Source organism: Camelus bactrianus, chromosome 18 (assembly GCF_048773025.1).
Source record: "Camelus bactrianus isolate YW-2024 breed Bactrian camel chromosome 18, ASM4877302v1, whole genome shotgun sequence".
Lineage (NCBI taxonomy): Eukaryota > Metazoa > Chordata > Mammalia > Artiodactyla > Camelidae > Camelus > Camelus bactrianus.
Genome location: NC_133556.1, coordinates 23,057,673 through 23,075,046, shown reverse-complemented (window position 1 = coordinate 23,075,046; position 17,374 = coordinate 23,057,673). Strand labels below are relative to the sequence as shown.

The 17,374-nt window shown below is 43.1% G+C and overlaps 1 protein-coding gene across 3 annotated transcripts in view; it reads left to right on the top strand.

Moving 5' to 3' along the window:
- The window catches only part of NDE1 (nudE neurodevelopment protein 1), a 28,375-nt gene extending 11,454 nt beyond the window's left edge, over positions 1-16,921 (top strand). The window contains exons 4-9 of one of the 3 annotated variants that reach the window (XM_074346295.1): positions 940-1,085; positions 10,655-10,791; positions 11,989-12,168; positions 13,624-13,715; positions 14,688-14,839; positions 15,669-16,921. In XM_074346295.1, coding sequence (XP_074202396.1) covers positions 940-1,085; positions 10,655-10,791; positions 11,989-12,168; positions 13,624-13,715; positions 14,688-14,839; positions 15,669-15,762 — 801 coding nt within the window. In that variant the 3' untranslated portion in view covers positions 15,763-16,921. Of the gene's footprint in view, positions 1-936; positions 1,086-10,654; positions 10,792-11,988; positions 12,169-13,623; positions 13,716-14,687; positions 14,840-15,537 lie in introns of all 3 variants that reach the window. The other 2 variants (XM_074346294.1, XM_074346296.1) reach the window with 2 other exon arrangements.
- The last annotated feature ends 453 nt before the right edge of the window (positions 16,922-17,374 follow it).

The following is a 17,374-nucleotide window of genomic DNA, read 5'->3' as shown; positions in this document are numbered from 1 at the left end:
GTAAGCACGCGGAGGGTTAGCGCCTGCAGTCGGGCAACAGCAGGTTGTTGAGAAGCCACCTGGGCTGTTCCTTGCCTTAGAAAGCACTGGCCAGATGACAGTAAGCTTCTTTCGGCAATTAGTAAGTTTTGGGGTTTTTTTTTCCTTCTTCCCTTCCTTCCTTCCCTCCCCCAGAGGTCCAGAAGTTCCTTCTAATTCCCCTGTGCTGCAAGGAGTGTCCTGGATCACAAAGTCGAAACAGTTGTCAAACTAAGTCCATGCTGTCCTCCTCTTTACTATGAGACACAAGCAAACAAAGTTGCTGGGATTCCCGACAGTCTCTCTAATCCAGGGATGTTGCAGGAATTGCCCTTGTGTGTGAGGCCCAGGGAGGTTTACGTGCCTTTTTTTGTGGCTCTGGGCACTTGCACAAAATGATTGCTCTGAAGATTGTTGGGGGCTTCTCGACACCAGAGACTGCAGGGACCAGTGTGGGAGAGGGGACAGGGTACAAGACATTCAGGGGACCAGGAGGCAGGAAGCATTCGGGACTTGACAGCTTGAATGACGGCCCCTGTTCCTGCCATCTCCCCTCACTTGCTTAAGAGCCCATGTCTGTGGACAGAAGGTGTTACTGACTGAGCTTAGTCAGTCCCCTGGCAGTGGCAGAGGCTGTGAGAGGAAGCCCGGGGTCTCCTGAGTGAGTGTGATAGGAAGGCTGGTCGCATCAGACCCTAGAATAAGGGAGAGAAATCCCCTAAAGAAATAAGGGTACTGGTAGGCTGTGCAGAGGGGGAGGAGCAGACACTCAGTGGTTAAGAAAGGCACGTCCACTACAACAGGAGCGCTGCCTCCCAGGATGGACCATCTGTGTTTTAAGGAGGTGCCAGGGAAGGGACATAAACAGACCCATTGGAAGTCTTAAGTCAGTCACTGAGTGTTGATTCTGTCCTTCAGGAGAAGTTTGAAACGCAGCATTCTGAGGGCTACCGGCAGATCTCAGCCTTAGAGGATGACCTTGCCCAGACAAAAGCCATTAAAGATCAACTGCAGAAGTACATCAGAGAGCTGGAGCAGGCCAACGACGACTTGGAAAGAGCCAAACGGTGCGTCGGGAAGGGGAAACGGGGCTTCGGAGCCTTTTTGTGCCCTTGTCGGTCCTGCAGCCTTATGGAAGCGGACAGTATGCAGAAACTGCTGCAAATCCAGGGCGCTGCGGGGGCGTGAGATCGGATGGGTTCATTTGGCCATTGGTGGGAGAATATCAGGCAGGGCTTCCCAGAGGAAATGCCATTTAGGCCAAGGCCGAGGGGTGCCTGGGCAGACTGTGGGGTCATCCCAGGCAGAAGGGCAGTATGTGCTAAATAGGCCCTAATGTAGGAAGGACAGTTGTTTCTTAAACTGACATTCTGTAGTTTAGCAGATCACTAACAATAATTACTACCATTTATTGAATAACTACTCTAAGCCAGTTTCGGGGGTTTTTTTTAAGAGGACACCTTTTAAAAATTTAGATACAAATGACATACAGCACCATGCACAGATCTTAAGTGTGCAGCTCCATCAGTTTGTACAAATGCATGTGTTCACGTACCCCACCCCCTCTGCCGCCTCTCCTGTTAAGACACGGGCCCTTGGCATTGCAGCCACAGCTCCTTGCATTGCGTTGTGGTGGTTGCTTTAGGGATCACAACACACACGCTCACCTTATCAGTCTACTTTGTTAATATTGTACCAAATGCAACAGCCTTGCAACTTTATAGGGTCATTTACCATCTTTGAACTTTATACTACAGTTGTAATGCTATTACATCTACCAGTTATATGGATCCCACAGGGCATTGTTAAAACTTGTACTTTAAAAAGCCAAGTGAATTTTAAAGAAAGTAAGAGGGTAAAAAGATAGCCTTTTGAGGGGAGGGTATAGCTCAGTGGTAGAGTGTATGCTTAGCATGCATGAGGTCCTGGGTTCAATCCCCAGTACCTTCATTAAAATAACAAACAAACAAATCTACTTACCTCCCTCCCCCACAAAAAATAACTTTAAAAGATAGCCTTTTATATTTACCCACAGATATTGATGGTTTCTGTTCATGTCTTGCTGAAGTTTCCCTCTGGTATCGTTTCCTTTCAGCTTGGAGAACTTCCTGTAGGATTTCTTGGGGTGCAGGTCTGCTGGTGAATTCTCTTTGCTTTAGCTTTTCTGAAACTGTCTTTCTTTTGTCTTCATTCTTGAAGGATATTTCCACTGGATGTGGAGTTCCGGGTTGACGGGTGTCTATTTTCTTTCAGCACATTAAAGATGTTGTCCCGCTGTCTCCTGGTCTCCTCACTGGGGGTCAGAAGTTAGTGGTCATTGGAATAGTCCCTCCCCTGTCAGTAACAGGGTGTTTTCCTCTGGCTGCTCTCAGAATTTCTCTTCATTTTTGTTTTTTTGCAGCTTGACGGTGGTGTGCCTAGATTCTGTGTACTTACCCTGATAGGGTTTACTGGGCTTCTTTGATCTGTAGAGTTGTCTTGCCAAATTTAATTTTGGTCATTGTTTCCTCAAAGATTTTTGCTGCCCTGTTCTTTCTCTCCTGTCTTTCCGGGACACCAGCTACACACCTGTTGGTCCTTTTGATACCATCACACAGGTCACTAAATCTCTGTTCATGTTTTTTCTAAATCCTTTTTCTCTTGGTTCCTCAAATTAGATCATTTGTGTTGATCTCATTTCAAGTTCACTAAATCCTTCCCTCCTCCAACCTGCTGTTAAGCCAGTTCCAGTAATGTTTTATTTTAGATATTATATTTTTTCTAATAATTTCTATTCCTCTATAGAGATTTCTTTCTTTACATCCTTGAGCATAGTTACAGTAGCTTCTTTAAGATCCTTTTCTGCTAATTCTAACATCTGGGTTATCTCATCTGGCTTTTTCTCTTGAGTTTGGGTCACATTTTCCTTGCTCTTCACACATCTAGTAATTTTGGATTATATTCTGGGAATTACGATGGTGTGTTGCAGAAACTATGGATTCTGTACTGTTTTTATTTTTAATTTTGTTTGCTTGTTAAGTAGGCTGAACTCACACTCCAAACTCTGTCTCCCCTTGATGGGCAGTAGCCAAAATCTCTTTGATTTGTTATCTAGGATGCTTGAAGTCTGCCGTGCACATGCCCTGTCAGGGGTCAGCCAGAGATGTGGGAAAAGTTGACATATGCAGAACTTGGGACTCCCCTGTGGTGATGGATTTCTATCATTGGAGCCGTCGGCACAAAGCTGTTTATAAAGATGCAAAATTCACCCACTGTTGTTCTCTTCTTCCCAGTGTTGGCTCCCTCCCAGTTTTTGACAGTACCTTCAGATCATTGTTCTTCTCATTTTACCCAGAATTTGTATCTGTAGGATGTTTGGTCTCATACAAGCTACCTTATCATTACCAGAAGTGGACTGTCCTTTCTTACTGGTTTGTAAAGAGTTCTTTGTGTATTTTTGCTACTGATCTTTTGTCCTGCATTGAAAATATTTTTTACAGAATTCAGTTGACTTTGTGATATCATTTCCCATACAAATATTTTTCATTTTTAGCTCATCAATTACGTCTCCTTTTGTAACTTCCAGTTTTCCAGACTTCACTAGGGAAATCTCTTTGATCCTTTGATTTTGCATGTATGCTCTTATTCTGTTTTTGCAAGATTTTTTTTTATTACTTGTTTTAATTCATACCTTTAATCTACCTGAAATTTATTTTTGTATCTAGTATAAGATATGTGTCTCATTTTACTTTCATTAGATAGACAGACAGTTGTGCCAGTAATGTGTATTAGACACTTCATCTTTTTTCCACTGAATTGAACTCATTTCTGCCATATGTTAACCTCTCAAGTCAACCCTTGGTATCCATGGGAGATTGGCTCCAGGATGCCTGTGGATACCAAAATTTGTGGATTCTTAAATCCCTTATATGAAAAGGTGTAGTATCTGCATATAACCTATGTGCCTCCTCCCATATACTTTAAATCATGTGTAGGTTAATTATAGTACCTAATACAATCTAAATGTTGTATAAATAGTTGCCAGTGAGTGGCAAATTTGAGTTTTGCTTTTTGGAACTTTCTGGATTTTTTTTTTTTTATGCTGAGTATTTTTTTAGTTGCAGTTGGTTGAATCCAAGGATGTGCAACTCACAGATGGGGAGGGCTGACTGTATATTCTGGGATCTAATTTGGGATTCTCTCTTTTGGTCTTGTGTGCAATTTGTGAATTACTACACCAATGCCTTAATGACTTGGTTACTGTGGCTTGGTAACATGTTCTGATTTCTGGCAAGCCACTGGCATACAATCATTTCTACCCACATATCACTGATCAAAGCATGGCCAAGCTCTGCCAAGGGGTGGGAAAGTACTTTCTACCCACAGTGAGGCCACAGCAAGGGAGTGGATACAGGGAGGATGATGAATTGGGACCAATAATGCAATTTATCACAAAGAGATATTACATTCATATTGTTCAAAAATAATATACAAAGGGGTAGAGTTTTTTTTTTAATGCAAATTGAAACAAATAGAAATTTGTATTATTCCTCCCCCTCCACCCCACAAAAGAGCATTCTGTACACACTATTGTACATCTTACTTTGTCACATAATAGATCTTGGAGGTCTTGCTGTAGTAGGATACAGAGCATTCTTTGTTGGGTTTTTTTCCCCCAAGTACATAATATTCATTGTATGGTTGGTATTGTGTGATGCAGAATCATTTATTTATCCATCCCCCTGTGGGTAAATATTTTCTGCATTTCCATTCCTTTGCAGTGGTAAGCACAGCTGTGATGAATGATGGGTGTTGCTTGCACAGATGTAGATCTGTGTACTAAATTCCCAGAAGTGGAATTGCTCGGTCAGAGGATATATGTGCATATGTGATTTTGATAGTTTTTGCCCAATTGTTCTCTGTATTTGTACCAATTTCCATTCCCAACAGGTATGTAAATAAGTCCCCATTTTCCAAATAGCTTCACCAACAGCATTTTTCAAACTTCGGATTTCTGCCAATCTCACAGGAGACAAATAGGTACATTTTTGAATTATGAGTGACCTTGAGTTCCTTTTCATATATTTAATATCTGTTTTCTTTCTTTTTCTGTGAACTCTGTCTTTGCTTATTTTTAAATTGGTTGCTGGTTGTTTTTTCCTCTCATCCATTTCTAGGAGATGTTTATGTATTTGGCTATAATCTGAATTGAAAATGTTTAGAGCTTGTCAAATGTCTTCCAGCTTGGTGTTGTATATGTTACTGTCTGAAGTTATGTGGATTTCTATATAGTCAAGTTCATTAGTCATAGTTAGAAGGGCCCTCTGCCATCCAAGGATTATAAAACAATTGGCCTATGTTTTCTTCTAGTTTTTTTTTTTTTCTAAATGTTTTCTTTCTTTCTCTCTTTTTCTCTCCCTCCCCTCCCCTGTGCTCCCCCCACACACCCATTTCTCTCTCTCTTCTAAAGATGCATTGGATTCACATTTGGCCAAATACTGAGTAATTGAATGTTAAAATCAGATGACATTGAGACCAAAATCATCATTATAAAATGAATAAAGTTCTGGAATACTGAAGTTTTATTTTTTAAAAAAACCTTAAAACAACTTTATAATTTTATTATAAAATTTTAATAGTTATACTTGGAAAATCTGACAGCCTGCTGCTGCACAAACAATAATTTTTTTCTAAATTGGAGTATAGTCAGCTTGCAATGTTGTGTCAATTTCTGGTGTATAGCATAATAGTTTAGTCATACATATACATACATATATTCGTTTTCCTATTCTTTCTCATTATAGGTTACTATAAGACATTGAATATAGTTCCCTTAGCTATGCAGTATAATCTTGTTTATCTACTTTATATGTAGTCGTTAGCAAATCTCGAACTCCCAATTTATCCCTTCCCATCCCTTTACCCCTGCTGGTAACCAAAAGTTCTTTTTCTATGTCTGTGAGTCTGTTTATGTATTGTAAATAAGTTCATTTGTCCCTTTTTTAGATTCCACATATAAGTGATATCATATGGTATTTTTCTTTCTCTTTTTGGCTTACTTCACTTCTCCAGGTCCATCCATGTTGCTGCAAATGGCGTTATTTTATTCTTTTTTGTGGCCGAGTAGTATTTCATTGTGTGTGTATGTATATGTGTCTGTGTGTATATGTATATATATACACACATACATACATATATACACATATATACATACATGCTACAACTTCTTTATCCAGTCATCTGGTGATGGACATTTAGGTTGCTTCTATGTCTTGGCTGTTGTATCTAGTGCTGCTATGAACCAGGGTGCATGTGTCTTTTTGAATTAAAGTTCCCTCCAGATATATGCTCAGGAGCATTGCTGGATCAAATGGTAACTCTATTTTTAGTTTTTTGAGGAATCTCCATACTGTTTTCCGTAACGGCTGCCCCAAACTACATTCCCACCAACAGTGTAGGAGGGTTCTTTATTCTCCACACCCTCTCCACCATTTATCGTTTGCATACTAAGAACAATAACTTCTCAGCACCATCAACTGTTTGCTTCTTATGGCCTCTCTGCTGTAAGTCTGTAAAACTGAATGACTCACTTTTAACTGAGGAAGGGAATTAACTAAAAATTAAATACATTCCTTAAATGTTATTTTGTTTAATATACAAGTGTTGGCATACCAAAAAGTTCTACAAAGATTAACATTGATTCTAATTTTACTTTTCTGTGTGTTATTACATAGACTTTGTAAAAAAAAAAAATTGTGGTAGAAAAACACTTAACATCAAATTTGCTACCTTAACCATTTTAAGTGGGTACAGTTCAGGAGTGTTAAATGCATTCAATTATTGTGTAACAGCTCTCCGGAAAATTTTCATCTTGCAACATTGAAACTCTATACCCACTGAACTCTAATTCCTGCTCCCTGCTCCCTCGGTAATCATCTTTCCCCTTTCTGTTTCTGTGATTTTGACTACTTTAGGTACTCCCTATGCATAGAGTTATGCAGTGTTTGTCCTTTTGTGGCTGGCTTCTTCTCTTAGCATGATGTCCTTGAGATGTGTCCATGTTGTAGCAGCATGTGACAGGATTCCCTTCCTTTTTCAGGTTGAGTAATATTCCATTGCATGTATGTACTATATTTTCTTTATCCATTTATCTGTCAATGGATACTTGGGTTGCTTTCACCTCTTGGCTCTTGTGAGTAATGCTGCAGTGAACGAAGAGTATACGAATATCTCTTTGAGATCCTGCTTTCAGTTCTTTGGAGTATGTACCCAGAAGTGGGATTGCTGGATCATGTGATAACTCTATTTTTAATTTTTTGTGGAACCTCCATACTGTTTTCTATAATGACCACACCATTTTACATTCCCACCACATCCTCACCAGTACTTGTTCTTTTCTGTTCTTTTGATGGAGGCCATTCTGATGGGTGTGAGGTGACACATAGACTTTATTTTTATTTTTTGTCCAACTATTTTATTTTTTATCTACTTTGGGGATGGGGAGATAATTAGGTTTGTTTGTTTGTTTTAATTGAGGTGCTGGGGATTGAACCCAGGACCTTGTGCATGCTAAGCACACACTCCATCACTGAGCTATACCCTCCCCCCGACACAGACTTTTAAAGCATTTATTGGCTCAAAAAGGATATTCTCTTAGTTATCTAACAAATGTATCTCTTTTTAAAAATTTCAGATAATTAACATAAGATTTTATTAGGTTCAGGTGTAGACAAATGCATGTCTTAATATTTATGTTTACTGAACATCTATTTTCCTGCTTAACTATTTTCAAGTTCTCATAACTGCCCATGATATTAACAGCTTTCTCAGTCATTATGTATTGCAGCTTTTTACTCTTATGATAATAAATATGCTTCTATATATCAGTTCACAGAATTTCAACATATAAAGCACATAAAGCTATTTTCACTCCGTGACAACCAGGATGCTTACCTTTATTTGAAAGCAGATATTCGCATAGTAACAAAAATCTAAGTGCTGTGCCCTGCTGGTGTTACTGATGCTGATTATATACACCCAAGTGGTCATGGATCCACACAGGTTTGGGGAGGCCAGAAATGCCACTGATGTCGGTGTTCCATTCCTCTGGCTCCCAGAAGCCAGTAGGAGATTGTAGCCAAATGCTGAGTGTAAATTTTGGATCCAGTTGGAATGCATCTTGGGGTATGGATCCAACATTAATTTTTTTCCAGGGGGCTCCCTGCTACTCCCCAGACCTAGAATAGAACCAGCCATCTTTTCGTCAGTGACTTGTGATGCCAACTTTATCAAAACTTAAATTCTTACGCGTATTTGGATCTGTTTCTGGAAACTTCAGTTCTCCTTGGTCTGTCTGATCTTATAACTGCTTCACTCTGCACCATACTGCTCATTATTGATGGTTTATGATAGAATGTTCTTTGTATCTGTCAGAGCTGGGTCCCCCATCTTTTCTTTTTCACAGTTCTCTTTGCCACTTTTTTCTTCCAGTTTTATTGAGATAGAATTGACATACAGCATTGTATACGTTTAAGGTGTACAGCATGATTTGACGTACACACATCATGAAAGGATCACAGTAAGTTTAGTGAACATCTATCCTCATACAGACATATTAAGAAATAGAAAAAAAATTCTTTCCTTCTGATAAGAACTCTTAGGATTTACTCTCTTAACAACTTTCATATATTTATCATATCGTACATTACATCCCTAATACCTTATAACTAGACGTTTATACCCTTTGACCACCTTCACTCAGCTGCCCCACCCCCTGCCTCTGGTAACCACAAATCTGATCTCTTTCTATGAATTTGTTTGTTTCTGAAATATAATTGACCTGCAACACTATGTTAGTTACTGTTATACAACATAGTGATTCGCTATTTCTATGTGTTTCAAACTGATTACCACAATAAATTGTTTAAGATCACCACGCAAAGATGTTACGTAGTTATTGACTGTATTCCCCACACTGTACATCATACCTGTGACTCATTTATTTTGCTACTGGAACTTTGTACTTCTTAATCTCTCACCTATTTCCCTCCTCCCCCAGTCCCCTCCCCTGTGGCAGCCACCTGTTTATTCTCTGTATCTATAACTCTGTTTCTCTCTTGTTATGTTTGTTCATTTATTTTGTTTTTTTAGATTCCCCATATAAGTGATATCGTACAGCGTTTATCTTTCTCTGACTTACTTCACTAAGTTTAGTACCCTCCAGGTCCATCCATGTTGTCACAGATGGCAAGATCTCATTCTTTTTTGTGGCTAACAGTCCTCTCCTGGCCATTCTTATTTCATTATCACATCATCTTTCAGATAAATCCCCCTGTGCCTGTGTCCCCCAATAAAAACCTATTCATATTTTTATTAGGATGGTGTTAAACGTATTAGGTAGCTAATGGAGAATTGATTTATGATTTGGGGTCTTCCTCTTCATAAATACCATATGCCTGCATTTTGACTAGTCTCTGTGCCCTACAGTGCATTCTTACATGTTTGTTGTTACATGAATTCCTAGGTATTTTATTTTTGTAATTTTTGTTTGACATGCCAGCCTTGGGGTCATTTTAACTGATTCCAGTATCATACCATCCCTTTGTTGTTTTTAATCAGGCACTTTATTTTCTTTACCTCTAAACACCCTTTGAGATAAGAACAAAGAAGACTCAATCTGAACATAGGATGTGCTGAATAAATGAATGATTGTTCCTCACTTTGCCGCTGGAGGCCCAGAGGCCCAGAGGCCCAGAGAGGTTAAGTCACCCAAGGACACTTAGCTAGTCTTACATGTTAGAGCCAGGTGTTAACTCATGGGTTCCACTCCAAACAAATGCTTCTAATCACCATGAGATACAATTAGCAGGATGTTAAAGGTCTTCTGGAGACAAACAGGATCAGTGAGAAAAATTGCTGACATGTATCGAGCACTTATGTTTGAAACATCTGTTGTTTGCGTCACGTGTTACTCCACTCCCCCCCAGCCACCCCCCACCCCTCCCAGTGTGGAGGGACTGTTACTCCCCTGCTTTGCATATGAGGAAACTGAGGCACAGAGAAGGTAGCTTGTCCAGACAGAGTTGAAAAGGTTTGATTGCAGGACTTCTCAGCAACTTTGACATGGCATTCCAGTGACTGCCTACATTGTTCAAGAGAAGAAGTGGTTGTTAGCAGGGTAGCTGGGCTGGGGCTAGGTGTTCTGAACTTTTTTAAGGTAACTGAGGGACTAAGGTGGCCTCTTCTGCCTGTTTAAATTCCTGTTATTACATTGCATGTGTGTATTATAGGGTGTTCTGAATACTGATTGCATTGTGAGTCTCTGAGACAAGATGGAACAGGCCACTCTTGGCATTTCACCGGGGCTTGTATATGGTCCTAATGAGGTCTTGACTTGTTGCTAAGTGCCGTATGGACATGGTCTCATTTAACCCTTGGGATGGCCTCGTGCACCTCATGCGCTGAGATGGTTCCTGTTGTGCAGGTGGAGAGCCCGGTCCTGGCAGATTGAGGGGCTTGCTCGGCTCTGTGGGATTAGGAAGTGCCAGTGCTGGGACTCACACCCCGTGTGAGTGACCTTGCTCGTCTCCCGGGTCTCCAGACATCAGACAGATGTGTCATTTGCTCTCTTGGACAGCTTTACTTGTCTCTTACCCAGGGCCACGATCATGTCTCTGGAGGACTTTGAACAGCGCTTGAATCAAGCCATTGAAAGAAATGCCTTCCTGGAGAGTGAATTGGACGAGAAGGAGAATCTCCTAGAATCTGTTCAGCGGCTGAAGGATGAAGCCAGAGGTCAGAAGGCCTTGGCTTTGTTCTGTGTGTGTGTGTGTCACCAGCATTGTGCCCTCTCCCCACCTGAGGATGTCCTGTCCCACAGGATTGCCAGCATTGTCTCTGCTGGAAATCCGTGCCCTGCTTGGCACATGGGCTGTTTGGTCTGAGGGTGGAGACCACAGTGAGCAGGCTAAGCCATGGTCCCCACTCCATGCTAAGAATTGTCAGATGTCCAGCCCTGTAAAGACCCTTCATGGGTACTTAAGCCCAGCACCAGCTTTATGCTCAGCAGGAGCACAGGAGTTTTGTGGGGAGAAGATTCCTGTTGATACAGTTAGCTGGCCTATCATGTTTGTGACTTGGTGACACCTGATACACGTGGCTTAGAACTCCGGAGTCTCATCAGCGTCCGCTCTTTGGAGGCAGCAGTTCTGGAGGTGGAGCTTTATAACTGAGATTTTAGCAAATCATCCATGTTGGGTCCATCAGTCCTGACAAAGTCCCAATTCATTGTTGATGACATTCATTTGGTTTCTAATGTGTAGCCAGTAGAAGGGGGATTAAAAAGAAAAACTCTTAAGTTTAAAAGGTAGTTGTTCCTAAATGCCCATCAGAAATGAACTGCTTAGGTAAATTACATAGACTTATTTTGTGGTATGTTAAACAGTTGTTAAACAAAGTGTAGATATAAATGTCATAGAAAACTTGTTAGAACATACCATTGAAGGGGGAAATACATAGACAGTAGATGTATGTTTCTATTTATGCTTAATAAAAATTATTCATGTTATATGCTTAATAGATACATATATGAACTATATGTGTGAAAATGCAGAGAAAAAAGGTTGGAAACTCCCCCATATTATATGGTTGTGGGTGAGGAGGGACCTTTGGGGGATGGTTGGGAAAGCATATTTTGACTTAGTATTCTGTGAGCCTTGGTACACTGAAATTTTCTTGAAATAGTAAAAGCATTAGTGCATCACTGCCATAATGAAAAAAAAAAAGTTAACTTTTTTGTTTTTACTCAAAAGGAAAACTATGTAGTTTTGCAGGCCTGCTGGGCAAGGTCCTATGGGTTTTGCTTCATCAAGGGTTTCCACCTGGAGTTTTTCACTCTAGTGGTTCTTCTTGCTGACCAACATCTACTGCCGACCCTCCCCTCGTCCCATCGCCCAAAGCATGGACTTAATCTGAATCCTTTTCCTGGCCCAGATTTGCGGCAGGAATTGGCTGTGCAGCAAAAGCAGGAGAAACCCAGGACCCCCAAGCCCAGCTCGGTGGAAGCTGAAAGGACAGACACAGCTGTGCAGGCCACTGGCTCCGTGCCGTCCACTCCCATCACTCATCGAGGACCTGGCTGTAGCTTGAACACACCCGGGACGTTCCGACGTGGTAAGAGGGGTGGGATTCGGGAGGGTTTTTGTGGCTTCACAAAGCTTAGGTGAGAACCCAGGGTGGAGGGAGAAACTGGACCAGGCTGTACAGCAGGGAGCAAGCTGGGGTGCTCAGAGGGGCAGACCATTGAGGTAAGTGAGAGGAGCCTCTTGGGCATAAGACAGTAGGGAACAGTGGAGTCTGCGGCAAACTGGAAAATGGGAGCCTCATCTAGAGGGGCAGCTGCACTCTGCTCTGACTGCAGGAAAGGTGGGCCCAGCTGCAGCAGACATCTCACTCTTCACCAGAAGCCAGAAATCCTCTTGTCAAATATGAAATCTCACAAGTTAAAGATTTCAGGGACCAAATGAAAAATTTAAAAAGCTCTTTGTGGGTCCAGCATTACGTCATCTAGAACCGCAGCCAGTATAGCCTGTGCTGTATGGCAAAAACCAAGAAATTTAAATCGCCCCTCTGCTGACTGATTAACTCTGAGACTGATTGGGCCACTTAATAGCAAGTAATAGTAATAATAGTAGACAATTGTTGAGTGCTCAGGGTGTGCAATCACTGCTTACCGTGCTCTGCGTATACATATGACCTCCCTGAATTCTCACCTCGGCCCAAGAAGCAGGTAATGCAAGCTCTGTTCCTGTGTGACAGGTGCGGAGGCTGAGGCCTTGGGTTAGGGCGCCGCCTCCAGTCACCCAGCTGGCGAATGGCAGGCCGGCTCCACGACTCACACCACCACGTACACGTCCTGCCTATCCCTGACACTTCCAGGATTCCAGGCTGGACCACACTTTAATAAGCTCACCACTCAGCTGGGCGTCTCGTTAAAATGCACCTCAGATTCAGCAGGTCTGGTGGAGCCTGAGACCTTGCATGTCTCACAGGCGCCCCGGGGGTGCCAAGCCTGCTGGTCCGGGAGCCCTGCTTTGGAGGGAAAGGAGGCTCCGAGGAGTAGAATCCTGACCTTTGTGGCTTGTTCAGATGCTGTTACTGTTAATGAGCTATGTGGAACTCCGAGAATTTTAAGAGGGCTTGTTTTGATCTTGTTTAAAAAAAATAACATGTCAAGATAAATATTTAGTATAGTCATTATAAGGCTGCGAGAAGTTGGTCATCAGATAGTCTTGCTGGGGGGGAGGATATAGCTCAGTGGTAGAGCACATGCTTAGCGTGCATGAGGTTCTGGGTTCAATCCCCAGGACCTCCATTAAGATAAATGAATAAAAACCTAATTACATCCCCCCAACCCCGCAAAAAGACCCAAAATGAAATAACATAAATAGTCTCATTGTGTTAGACAGCAAACTAGAATAAAACAGGGCAGCATCCAGACTCAGGGGAGAGGGGCTTCCTCACCCACCCCCGGGTTTCCTCACCCACCCCCGGGTTTCACACTCAGAGATGTTAGTGCACAATTTGACTGTGTGTTGGTGTTATGTGTATTTCCCTTTGCACACGCAGGTCTGGATGAGTCCACTGGGGGGACCCCCCTCACACCGGCAGCACGGATATCGGCCCTCAACATCGTGGGAGACCTGCTGCGCAAAGTCGGGGTAAGTTGGCACCTTCCCGGGGTCCTGTGTGGCGTCTTCCCGTCTTCAGGATATTTGAAGGGTGACCTTACCCGTTCCTTCCCCTCTGGCAGAGGCTCTGTGGGGTGTAGGTCTAGGCCCTGGCTCTTCGTGTCCCTTAGAGTCGTCGTGCTTCTATCTGACAAACCCCCGGGACTCTGATTCTGAGCCATCCTTTGGTCCCCGGGTACATCTTTCTTTCCTTGTACCATTTATCCTGGCATTTTGGGAAATTCAAGTGGTGTCAGTGTATTTTTTCTTAATTTGAAAAAACTGAGAAACATTTGAAAACTGCCTTCTCTTTTTCTATTTTCTCGGGGAGTTACAGAGAAAATCTTGAAAGGCTAGGGCACAGGACATGACCTCACAGTATTTTTGTTAATTACAGGGAAGGAGTCTATTGTGCTTAAGAAATAATGTAGGTGTTCTCTGTAGTTGTTTTGCTTATTTTTAACGATTTTTAAATCCTGCCAGTCTGTTGTTGGGAGGACCCAGAATATGTGTATTCAGAGTTAATAGACACAACTCGTTTCTTATGTTTTTACTTTGGGCTTTGGTTATCTGGTTTGCTGTTTGTATTAAAACAGGTTTTAATATGTAGAATATAAGAAAGCCTCAGGTGATCTCAGTGCCCGTTTGGTTTGCAGAGGGGCTTTGTTCAGACCTGCTGCCACTTGGGGCATGTTTCACAAGGCAACCAAGAAAGTGAATGATTCCAAGAGTTGATTTCATTTTTCTTGTAGTCCGAGTTGGGTCATAGTAGGGTTAGTGACTACTCAGGGAGCGCCTAAATATCTTAGGTTCTATGAGTTAGATTTAGGGGCACACTTTGGAATTCGACCACACAACACAGTTTGAAAACCACTGTCTTAAGTTATTCCCTGTGTGTGAACTCTCATGGAAGGTAAGAGTTCTTGTCTTTAACTTGAGAGATGAAAGCATATTTCTCTCCAGGCTCTGGAATCCAAACTTGCTTCCTGTCGGAACTTCGTGTACGATCAGTCCCCAAACCGACCAAGTGGCCCGGCCTCAGGGCGGGGAAGCAAGAACAGAGACGGTGGCGACAGACGGGCAGGCAGCACCAGTGTGCCTCTGGGTGACAAAGGGTGAGTGCCTTTTGCTGCTCCTTCTCCGTGTTGGGAGAGCCCCCAACTCCAGCCGGGAGCCTCTGACCCCCAACCGACAGCCCTTTTTTGAAAGTTGCAGGACTGTGTCAGTGAACCTTATCCTCCTCCCCGTCCCTGGAGACAGAGGTGGTGTCTTCTGGTTTGGGCAGACAGCCAAGGAGAGGGTCATTCTTATTACTTGATTCTGTAGCTCCAGCTCCCCCTGGTTGTGCTGTGAGAATGTCCTCTGTGTAAATCACTTGTTTGGGACTCAAGCTTCAAACACTGCTCTGCTTCCCCCAGAAGATAGTTTTATTTTTATTTTTTAACCTTTAAAACATTCAGGAGACTAAATTCCAGCCAGACTAGATTCCTGAAGCCAGTCACCTGATCGGAAAACACAAATCTAACCACTAACAGCTTTATTTATTTTCTTGCCTGAAGAGTATCAGGGCAGCTTCCAGTTTCTGAAATGCTCTAAGATGTGCCACCATGTCACTGGACCCCAGGCCACGTAAATTTGGGGGGTCAGTGGCAGACAGAGGACAGGAAACGGAGAGTCATTTTCCCCTGCATGCACGTAACTGCCGCACCTGTAGGCGTGAACGTTTTTCAGAGGGTCTTCGGCGACTGGGCTTTCTGTGTGGCCTCGGGGATGTGAGCGCTAGATGGCCAGTGTCCTTTTCTTCATTTCACAGGAGAGAAAATTGAGACCCAGTGAGACACTGCTCCTGACCTTGATACTCACTCTTGTAACCCCGTGGGCCCCCGTGCTAGCCAGTCTGTAACAGCTGTAATGTCCGCTTAATTTGGTTTGCTCTGTCTGAAGGTTGGGAAAACGCCTGGAATTTGGGAAGCCGCCTTCAAATATGTCCTCACCATCGCTGCCGTCAGCCCAGGGTGTAGTCAAGATGTTGCTTTAGGAAATCCACGGAAGCCGAGGCCCCTGGTGTCTATGCCCAGTCGTTATCCTCCCTCCCCGCTTTAAACTAGGTTTTTGTTTTTGTTTTTGTTTTTAAGTAGTCTGAGAAATACAAGCAAGCAGTCAACACTAGCCAATGACTGAGGCCGTCATCGCCTGTGGCCCCTGGTGGTTGTCCCTGGGAAATGCTCTCTCCTTGCTGAGGTGTTGCCAGTGGACAGGGACAAACCGGACCCTGTGGAAGGGGCGATGTGGGCGCTGAGGCTGTCCCGTCATTTTCAGCCACCCTGAGCCCTGATGGGTCTTGAGAGGTGTTTTTAATGCCTGAAGACACCTTAAAAGTGGGGTCTGAGCCCATCGCAGGCTCACCCCAGCCCCCACTCAGCTGGAGCTGCTTCCAGAACAAAATCTCCAGTGCCCTGTGGTACAGCAGGGACCAGCACACTGAAATCACGTCTAGGAGCGAAGAATAGAATAGGCTGTGTACTTTTTATTGAAACTGTGGTGTGGTGTACCTCCGACACTTTTTAATCTGCCTCTCACTGAGGCTTTTAGAGTTTCAGGGTAAATTTTATGGGGACCAGGTCCGTGGAAAATCTGTGTCCTTTTTAGTCCAATCCAAGCCTGACTGTTAGTTGTCCTGAGCCCCTCACCCTGGCCTGGGGGTGACTTCTGCTTCAGGACCCTGAGGGTCACTGGGGTATAATGGCCATGGCAGCCCCTAAGAACAGGGCTTCTTTCAAAGCCATGATGCAATAACTGCGGTGACCTTCAGGTAACATCAAACCACAAGCATTGTCCTTGGGCGCTTCCTTATTCAAGAAGAACGAACACAGAATTTCCACGCGGACGGTGGACGGCTCATTCAGCCCTGCTTGCTGTGAACGGCCATGTCACACTTTGGATGGATGCAAGTAAACAAAAAACACAAATTCAGGCGCAAGTGTGCAGCTTAACGGCTGTCCATTACTAAGTTATTTTTCCAGAAGAACAGCAAAAATATCCTTGAGTTGAAAGCAGAACTTCTCAAGCGCTACTGAAATTCGGCAGAGAATTAAACTTGAGCGCCCACGTCATCACACTAGCAGCATTCTAACCTGTATCAGCAAAAGATGTACTTTTATTTTTTTAAAAGAGCAATAAAAATCAAGGGAAACTGATTTTCAGCTGGTTTTGGTGGTCAGTAAATGCTGCTGCCTCTGTGTTTCTGTGTTTGCTCCTCTGGTGGTGAAGAACTTTTGTTGTTTAACCAAGTGACTAAATAATGAAAAAAAAATCTAACTTTTAAAAAATTTCCCTCTGAGTCAGCCTCTTAGAACTGCATGTGGGACCCGCGTGTGTGCTGTGCAGGGTGTGTTAGCGCTTGGTCGTTGGGTAAGTCCCGTTTCCGTATGTTCCCTCTTCTCCAAGCTGGTCCCATGGTGTCGTGCCCGGAATCGTCTGTGTTGAGTGGACCCTTGCCAGGGGTCTCTGTCTGGAACACTCAGGCTGAGGAAGGAAAGGGCCCAGGCCTGGATTTTATGGCCCCCGCACCAAGGACAGTTTTTACAAGAGTGGTTTAATTAAAAAAAAAAAAAAAAAAGATGAAAATGTGACAGAGACCATAATGAAGC